Genomic DNA, 9,930 nt, shown 5'->3' on the forward strand with positions numbered 1-9,930 from the left:
ACTGTGGTGTTGGAGAAGACTCTTGCGAGTCCCTTGGCCTGCAAGGAGATCCAACCAGTCCATTCTAAAGGAGATCAGTCCTGGGTGCTCATTGGAAGGACTGATGCTAAAGCTGAAACTCCAGTACTTTGGCCACCTCATGCGAAGAGTTGACTCATTGGAAAAGACTCTGATGCTGGGAGGGATTGGGGGCAGGAGGAGAAGGGACGACAGAGGATGAGATGGCTGGATGGCATCACCGACTCAATGGACATGAGTTTGGGTGAACTCTGGGAGTTGGTGTTGGACAGGGAGGCCTGGTGTTCTGCGATTCATGGGATCGCAAAGAGTCAGACACAACTGAGTGACTGAACTGAACTGAATTAAGTCCATACCTACAAGGGCAACAGCCAAATCACGGCTGGCCTCCATGTCTAATCTCCCTTGACTAGAAGGTCTTCATATTAGTTTCTTTAACTGCTTTGAGGCTGCAGTTGAGGAAGCCCTTTCCTGCCCAGTACTCTGGTTCTGATTCCTTCCCAGCCCTCAAAGTCAATAATAATCCCACAGTACATGGTGGGAACTGGTGAACGTATGGCAGGGCAGAGATGGGATGAGCTTCCTACGAATCGGACTATGAACTCCTTGCCCCAAGTGCTGCTTCTCTCGGCCGACAACTGTCCTTGAGCCAACTACACCTCAAGCCCCCATCACTTCCAGTGACACAGTGCATCTGAGCCATCTCAATCCCTCTCGTCCACTGTCACTAGCCTGTCTGGTGTCACCACTGTCCTTCCCCTGGATGACTGCACAGCCCCCCTGACGAATCTCCCCACTTCCACTCCCCACCCCCAGCAGCCAGAGAGACCTTGTGAAAAGGCAGTTTGGATCGTGTCCCTCCTCCACTCGAGTGACTTCCTACTGCCTTGACCACAAAGTCCAACTTCCTTATTGTGGCCTAGGAGTCCCCATCAGGCCATTAGCTGCATCCTCAAACCCATCTTGGTCCACACTCGCCTTTGATCATCCCTCAGCCACACTGCTTTCCTTGCTAGTCCAGAGCAAGAAGGCTTCTTCCTGCCCCAGGTCCCCTCCACGAGACTTTTCTTCTCTCAGGCAATCTGTCCTCTAAGATATGGTCACTGCTGCTTCCTCTACCTTCTCAGGGCTCTGCTTGGCCACCTCCATCCCCTGTCTGAAGTGGCCACAACTCCCTCCACCCATTCCTCTCGTGTCACCCTATTATGTTGTCTTTGGAGCATTTGTCCCCGTCTCCGACTAGCCATCTTATTCATTAAGATGTATTAGTCACTCAGGCGACTCCATGGACTGTAGCCCACCAGGCTCCTCTGTCTGTAGGATTTTCCAGGCAAGGATACTGGAGTAGGTTACCATTTCCTTCTCTAGGGGATCTTCCCAACCCAGGATCAAGCCTGGGTCTCCTGCACTGCAGGCAGATTCTTTACCGACTGAGCTACAAGGGAATCCCTCTTAGTCATTACTCATTTGTATAAAATATGTTGGCGGGAGGGAACAGCTCCAATAGCCCAGAGTGGATGACCAGGGCTACCTCTGAGGCGTATGTGTTAGAGAAGTTGATTCAGGGCCAAACATCACCATACCCAGCACACTCATACGTGGAGCTCCAGAAGAAATGGGTGAACGGACATCTCCTGGAGCCAGCATCCTGACACCATCCACACCTGCATCCCGTGGGAGGGGATGGCTGGAGCCGTGAGGGCCGCCAGGATCACTTCCTCAAGAGCCCTTTCTCCACTGCTTTCTCCCAACCTAACACACCACCATCTGCTATTCTTGATTGGAGCAACTATTTTGGGGCCCTTCTAAGAGGACTTATTCTTGGGCTTCCTTTGTGGCTCAGCTGGTGAACAATCTGCCTGCAATGTGCGAGGCCTGGGTTCTATCCCTGGGTTGGGAAGATCCCCTGGAGAAAGACTACCCACTCCAGTATTCTGGCCTAGAGAATTCCATGGACTGAATAGTCCATGGGGTCACAAAGAGTCAGACACGTCGGAGCTACTTTCAGTTTTACTTTCTAAGGGGCCTTACCAATTGATATCTTATAAGTACTGGTGAAAGGAAAGAAGGGAAAGTGAAGTTGTTCAGAGGAGGCTGCCAGGCTCCTCTGTCCATGGGATTTCCCAGGCAAGGATACTGGAGTGAGTTGCCATTTCTTCCTCCAGGGGATCTTCCAGACAGAGTGCTAATTAACCCGCTTTGTATTTCATAGGAACCTCTGGAGGGCAGTCTTCCTCCACTGCAGGGTCTAGCTCTCCTGCCGAAGGTCAAGGGCTGACAAGGTCAGATGGACAGAGATGGGTGGGTGGGGGTGGCGGTGCCTTCTGGCAGCAGGAACACCCTTCCTTTGGAGAGAAGGGAGGCTGGAGGCCCAGGTAAGCTCTGAATGCGGGGTGAAACTCAGGCCAGAGAGACGAAGGGCTGCTGTGTGTGGTGATGAGGGACAGATCCAGGCACAGCTTGCCTGGGAGAATATTGGCTCTGCATCCTACGAGTCCCATGACCTTGAGCAAAGCTCCTTCCCCATTTTCTCATATGAAACTTGGAGTAATAGTCTCCTCTTCAAAGAGCTGCTGTGAATAATAATGAGCTAATACATGGAAAGTTCTTTGAAGTTATTATTATTGTTGTTATTTAAGCTCTACACAGAGGTAAAGTTTCTCGTATTATGTACTAGCCAGGACATACTGGGGTGTATGCATGGGCCTGGCGGGCATGTGGTATGTAATGTGTATGGCATTGTGCCCATGTGCCATGTGTGGGTACACATCTATATTCTTTTCTTTCTATTCTTTTCCATTACAGGTTATAACAAGATATTGAATATAGTTCCCTGTATAGCACAAATCCTTGCTGCGTATCTATTTCATACACAGAGTGTGTATCAGTTAATCCCATACTCTGAATTCATCCCTCCCCGCCCCTCTTCACCTTTGCAGAATCACAACCACAGAGTCAGCCTCTGAGGTCAGGATCAGGAAAATATGGCATTCTTCAGGCACGGGCCAGTCCTCCAGCTCAGTCCTGGTCACCAGGCAGGGCACAGTCCAGATGTCAGCTACCCAGGAAGCCTTGGCAGACTCCAAGCTGGACTGGGGGCCCCTCTTCTGCCTTCTCCCAGCTCCCTCTTTTTGCACTGGCCACATAGTAGTTTTAAATGTATGTTTTTTTAATGATTTATGATATGAAATTATAAATTGAGGATTAATTTAATATTACTGGTTTCATTCTCTGCCTCCCCAACTTGCTGTAAGCTCCTAGACGGGCGGACTCTGTGTCTGATTCCACTTGGTCCTTGGGTGCTCAGCTGAGGGCCTGGCAGAGAGTAAACTGCTCACTTGTTTGTATTCCTGCTGAATGAATAAATTGAATTTTAACATCCTGGACTCTGAAAATTCATTGGAAAGCCCATCCGGGCCATGTTGTCCACATTCTGTCTAATATGGAAATTCAGATGTAGCCCTAGAGGGAGGGATTAGCTCTGGGCAATCTCAGGACCAGCCACGCCTTCCTTTCGGGATGAGAAGCCTGGCCTTTGCCCCTGCTGTGGCCCCTGCTAGGATTCCAGGGTTTTGTGGGGGAGCTGGAAGACGCAGGCAGCTGAATCAAGCATTTGGCATCTGGAAGGGCAAGCAGTTTTGGTTCCTGGATCAGCTCCACAGAGAGGGGAGACGGGTTGGGGAGGGCGGGCCGCAGGCAGGAGCTGAGGGTCCTCACCAGGTCAGGAGCCCTGCAGTAGGGACCAAGCAACAATAACATGTGACCTCGAGGACTGGGTCCAGGCCACACAGACTGGCCTTGGCAGATTGGGGGTGCCATGGCTGCAACGGTAGCTGGTCTATTCTGAGCCCAGGGTGGCAGCTTTAGGGGCACAGGGACAGGGTGGGGGCATCTGTGAAGAAACCTCAGTGCTTTTACAGTGGGTGTGGCATCAGGCTCCAGGGGCTCCATGGGCTGAACCAGCATCATCTCTGGACAGAATAGGAAGAGGTAGCAGACACTGCTTCCTGGAGAGAGGACTTCCTTGGGGAGACAATTTCTTTTTTAAAAATATTTATTTGACTGCTCCGGGTCTTAGTTGCAGCACGAAGGACCTTCAATCTTCATTGCAGCATATGGGAGCTTTCGTTGCAGCACATGGGATCTAGTTCCCCAACCAGGGATCAAACCTGGGCCCCCCGCATTGACAGTGTGGAGTTTTAGCCACTGCACCACCAGGGAAGTTCTGAGAGGATTTCTTTGCGAACATGTGAGAACCTAGATTTCCCCTGCGTAAGGCTTGGGTTGGTTTCAAGGGCTCAAAGTCTTACATTTGAAGGCAGGGCCAGAGCCAGGGAAAGAATATGGAATGTTACTGGTGTGGCCCCACTCTGCTCAGCTAGGATTGTGGATCCATTGTCTGAGAAATAAGAGCCTGAGATGGGGTTTCTGGGTTAAGAAATTTACCAGGCGGGTACTCTGAGTAGGGGAGTGAGGGAAGCAGGGTAGGGTGGAGAAGGAGCTAAGCAAAGATGGGGAGCCGCTGCATTGTGATCCCAAGGAGCTTTGGAGCATGAGAGGTACCACGGAGTGGCTGCTCCATTATTTGGTTAGGAGGGCAGCTCTGGGGCGTGGGGCATCCCCTCCTGGTCCAGGGCGATGACTAGGACAAAGGGGGCAGCTGTGACCAGTGAACAGCCAATACTCAGGAGCCAGCCCATAAAGGGGTCTGGGAGGGGCACCAACCTCTTCCCCTGTAGTAGGCACCATGGACTTCCTCACCCTGAAATCAGCCTTGTACCTTCCGCTATCCATGCACTCTGCTCCACTCTCTGAACCCCCCGGGACACACCCACTTGGCCACCCCCTGATACGTGTGGGCAGGGTATTCAGACTCCGTCTGGGTGCCTCCGAGCATCCCTGGTGCTGACAGAGAGGCCAGCATCAGCACATGGATGTGGCCAAAGGAACCCTGAGATCCTGATGTAGCGATGTGGGGTAGTGGTGGGAGAGCAGGTGGGAGCGTCCACCTCAGCAGCAAGAACCCAATAGCCTAGCACTCTTATTTGGGACTGTGTGCGTGGATCCCAATGATCCAGCAATGTTGCTTTCTCCAATGTATGGAGAGAAGCAAGAGTCGAATATTAAACTCTCTAAGTCATCTGTGTGTTACTGACAAGCTCCACACAGGAAATTGTAACCACATGAAATATTTATGCCTCACACTGCAACGACGCTACTGACATGACAGCATGTTGTTTTTGTTTGTTGGGTTGGGTTTTTTTTTCTTTTTCCAAAGTGGACTACAAGTCCTTCAGTGAGGAAATGGCTCAGAGAAATTGTGCCTATCCCAGGAGTTGTTATCTGGGTGAAGCAGGGTTATGTGATTGGAGAACGAGGGGCCAGACCCATGCAGCCTCCTCTGTCTGGGTCATGGGCCTGGTTTGGGGTGCCTAAACCTGCTCTTCATCTCAAAATAGCTGTGTCATGAGGCCCAAGAGCTGCAGTCTCCCCCTAGCTCCTCCACACCAGGCAATTGTGATTTTTCCAGAAATGGCTAAAATAGTCACATAATTATTACTTTATTTTGAGGTTATCACCCCTAACATCTTTCAGGAAAACCAGTTAAGAGTTCTCTGTCTGAGATGCTTGCTATACTTGGGTTTGGAGGAGTCCCTCTTCCCACCCTGGGCTCCTGCTGCCCTAAATGCACCTCTCACCTCCACCAGCCTGGAAACTTCCAGAGGACAGAAGCTCCATTGGGGGCAAGGGAGTGGTCGGGAGGGACTCACTGTGGTCACCTGCTGATGGGAGCTCCCTGTGTGGCCAGCACGCAAGGCCAGAACACCTTGAATCATCATGGGAACCTACTTGCTGGCACCATCATCGCCCCACTTCTACAGATGGCAAGACTGAGGCCATCCAGGCTCTGTCGCCCACAGAGACCCTCAGGGATGGAGAAAGGGCAGGGGGGACTTTGCCCTCAACCTGGCTGACACTAGGGGCTCTGTCCTGGCGAATCCCACCACCAAGGATCACTGCAGAGGGCCTGCCCCTGGCTTACCAAGTGTAAAGAGAGACAGGCTGTTTCCAACTTTTTATCAGTTTTATTATAAAGAAATTCGAGAGAAGCACTGGGCACCAGGACAGACATTTGCAGGGTCAGAAAACAGCTGCAAACATTAAGAACCCAAACCCAAACCAAACCCCAAAGCACACACACTTGATGATAAAAACTGCAATTTTGTTCTCGATTGTTCCTCGTAAACAGACAGAAGTCATTGCTGGCTGTTTTAAATAGATGAATGTATGATTAAAAAAAAAAAAAGCGCAATGTCTCTGAGTGTGGCTATAAATTGTCCAGTTCCTGCTGTACAGAGGGTGAAATGGTTTGGCAGCCTCTTTTGTGCACGTCTCCCTTGAGATAAAACTTAAAAAAAAATGTGCTAACGGTCATATAAAATGCCTTTTTTTTTTTTACCTTTAAGGAATCTACTTTCCGCCCCACCCCATCCCAACAAAATAATCTTACAGGTGTCTTCAGCACAGCTTCTAAAACACATAGTCAACTAATACTTACATGGAGCCAACAGTTTGTAAGTGTCATAATGTCTTGTTCACACTGTAAAACCGGATTTGCACGTCTGGCGCCGAGCCGACCCCCGCCCGGCGCATCTGGGGTGGTTTCCTGCGGCGGGGCCACCGGTCCAGGGACAGCTCCGGCGCAGACGACCAGACGGAGGGGACGGCGGCAGGCGAGGCGCGGGGTCCACGGGAACCCTGGAGCAAGCGGTCAGGGGGCGGGAGGTTCCAGCAGGTTCTTTGGGCTGGCGGCGGGCGGCGGGCGGCCTCTGCAGAGTCTGCCGGGAGGTGAGGAAGAGCCTCAGCCCTGGGCCCGGGCGTCTCACTGCGCTCCGCGCCGGCGCCCTGCTTCCTGCCGAGGCCTCTTTTCTGCTGTCAGCCCTTCAGGCTCTGAGCAGCGCCCTTCCAGCAAGCCTCAGGGAGGACAGGGAGACGGGCTTAGGTGAGGTAGAGCGATTTATCCCTGGGGAGCAGGCTGGGGAGAAAGGAGGGGCTGTCAGAGCTGATGTGACTGCCCCCCACCCAGGCGTCCCCTGGTCCTCACGGGGCTGGACACAGGGCCCGAGTGCATGGGGACAGCTGCTCACTGGCCATTCATCCCCTCCCCGGATTCATCGGCCCCTCGGAAGATGCGTGAAGGTCTGGGCCGGTCCCGTCTTTACTATCCACCTGCGGGGTGTCGGAGGGGTGTGTGTGTGTGTCGGAGGGGTGTGTGTGTGTGTCGGAGGGGTGTGTGTGTGTGTCGGAGGGGTGTGTGTGTCTGTGTGTGTGGCGTCGGAGGGGGGTGTGTGTGTGCGCGCGGAACCAAACACCCTTCCTGGAATCCTGGTGGGAGACCACCCGGTCCTCAGCGCTGAGGATACAAAAAGCTAGAACTTTTAAAAGTTGGGACCAAATCTCCGTTCTTCCACTACAGGAGCTCTGGTTCAATCCCTGGTTGGGGAACACAGAATTCTGCATGCCACCCGGTGCGGCCAAAAAATAATAAAAAATTATTTTATTTTAAAAAATGGGACCAAATAATGGGACCAAATCTGTGCTGTGATTGGAACCCAGAGCTCCCATGAGATCAGGCCAAAGCCAGAGAGAACAGCACTGAAACATGTATATTACCATATGGAAAACAGATGACCAGTGCAAGTTGCATGCATGAAGCAGGACACCCAAATCCGGTGCTCTGGGACAACCCAGAGGGATGGGGGGGAGGGAGATGGGGGTTCAGGATTGGGGGGACACGTGTATCTGTGGCCGATTGATCTTGATGTATGGCAAAAACCATCACAATATTGTGAAATAATTATTCTCCAATTAAAATAAATAAATTAAAAAATAAAAGCCAGTCTCTGGCTGAGGCCACACCCTCGCTAGGCTCCTCCCTGCCCCAGCCGCTGCCCTAGCCCCACTACTGGTACGGGGTTCTCCCTGAACAAATACACATCATCAAGGGCACCAAATTCCTGCTTCAGGCTCTGCTCCTCGGGAAGCTGACCAAAGACAGTTGCTCTAGCTATGAATGCCACTCGGAAGCACTTGTGAGAAAAGAAAACAGGGTGGAGATCTCTGGTGGTCCAGTGGGGAAGAATCCGCTGGCAGGGGCCACCCCTGCTCCAGGAAGACTCCACGAGGCACGGGGCAACTAGGCTCCTGCGCCACAACTGCTGAGCCCGAGCTCTAGAGCCTGGTGAGCCACAACAAAGACCCAGTGCAGCCAAAACTAAATAAATCTGCCCGTGGAATCCTCCAGGCAAGAATGACTGGAGCGCGTGGCCATGCCCTTCTTCAGGGGATTTCCCTGACCCAGGGTCGAATCTGGGTCTCCTGCACTGCAGGCAGATTCTTTACCATCTGAGCCACCAGGGAAGACTAAATAAATAAGTAAATCTTTAAAAAAAAAAAAAAAGAAGGAAAAGAAAAATAACAGGATGGAAGGAAAAACAGCAAGAGCAAAGATGGGCCTCAGTATCCCCCAGGCCTGGCCCCAGACAGCTGAGTCCCTACGGGTCCTTGCTTTGTTCTACTTCCTCTCCTGACGACGCTGGGCACCTGGTGCCCACGAGGCCCTCCTGCAGGTGACAGTGATCTGCAGTGTCCTCCTTGCCCTTTCCCCCCATCACCCCATCCTCATGCTACCCTCACACTGCCCTCAGCAGCTCCCACCGTGGGCAGGGGTGGGGGTGAGGCCCACCTGCAGGTGCTGACGCCACACTCGGTGCTGGGGTAACTGCTGTCCCAGTCTCCGCTGCTCGTGGGGTTGGACGGGCCAGGGGAGCGGGGTCCGGAACCGCTGGGGAACTCAGAGATGTGAGGGAAGTCCTGCCGAGAGGGGAGGAGGAGGCGGTGAGCAAAGGCGAGCCAAAGGGGTGCCTCTCAGGCAGCAAGGAGGGGATGGGGCTGTTCGCAGAGACACCGCCCCAGCTTATATGAAATTTCTGCTCCGCCCGTCTGCCTGGACTACTTCTTTCTTTTCCCTGGTAGAGCACCTTCTGGAAAATCCAGTCCTAGTCTTAGCTGCAAGGGTGGGGTGCTGGTGGTGAAGGACTTTCCTTCCCTGGACCTCAGTTTCCCACTCTGTAAAATGGACTTACTGGGCTGTGTGACCTCCCAGGGTCAAGCAGGCTTTGTAATTCCCAGTGTCCATGGAGCAATTAGCAGGGCTCAGGCTTCAGAGGCTTTGGGGAGAGCCAGGAGCTAAGGCTCAGTGGCCTTAGCCTCTCTGGCCAGAGAGCAGGAATGGACAGAAGCTGAGAGAGGAGGGCCTGGGATACCCTAAGAATCTGAAGAATCTGCCTGGGAACCTGCCAGCTGTTCTCTGCAGCCAGTGCATCTCAGGCCAGGTGTACTCATCCCATTTCACAGATGTGGTCACTGAGGCTCAGAGGGATAAAGTGCCAAGGCTGAGGTTTCACAGGCCGTGAGTGGCAGGGCCAGTATTTGGAATCCCAAGCTGCCTTCCCTTTCCACAAGGGGGTTCCTCAGGAGCGCATTCTCGCTGGGTCCTGCTTACCTGTGGCCCTGGAGGTGAGGGGCTCACGGCCAGCTGCACCTGGAGTGCCATGGGAGCGGGCAGGACCGGAGGCTGGGGGGCTGGGGACATGCTGACAGGTGGGCTGAGGAGGGTGCCCTGGGCGTGGGGTGGCAGCGGCAGCTGCTGGTGCAGGGGTGTGCTGAGAGGGAAGGAGGGCGGCGGCGGTGGGGAGGCACTGAGGCTGGGCAGCAGCGACTTGGAGCCCAGCGCCCGGGCGCGGCTGGCGGGGGGAGGGCCCGCTGCGGAAGGCCTGCAGGTCAGACGGGGTCAGGAAGGAGGCCAGGCCCGGCATGGCGTACATGGGCTGCTTGGGGGGGAGCATCTTG

At 53.4% G+C, this 9,930-nt stretch overlaps 1 protein-coding gene across 1 annotated transcript in view; it reads right to left on the bottom strand.

Annotated features, from left to right (window-relative positions):
- Positions 1 to 6,865: 6,865 nt before the first annotated feature.
- TOX2 (TOX high mobility group box family member 2) overlaps positions 6,866 to 9,930 on the bottom strand; it is a 95,355-nt gene continuing 92,290 nt past the window's right edge. The window contains 4 exon segments of the mRNA XM_010829127.1: positions 6,866 to 7,054; positions 8,765 to 8,892; positions 9,584 to 9,832; positions 9,834 to 9,926. Coding sequence (XP_010827429.1) covers positions 7,018 to 7,054; positions 8,765 to 8,892; positions 9,584 to 9,832; positions 9,834 to 9,926 — 507 coding nt within the window. The 3' untranslated portion in view covers positions 6,866 to 7,017.

Source organism: Bison bison, unplaced genomic scaffold (genome assembly GCF_000754665.1).
Source record: "Bison bison bison isolate TAMUID 2011002044 unplaced genomic scaffold, Bison_UMD1.0 scf7180017864500, whole genome shotgun sequence".
Taxonomy (NCBI): Eukaryota; Metazoa; Chordata; class Mammalia; order Artiodactyla; family Bovidae; genus Bison; species Bison bison.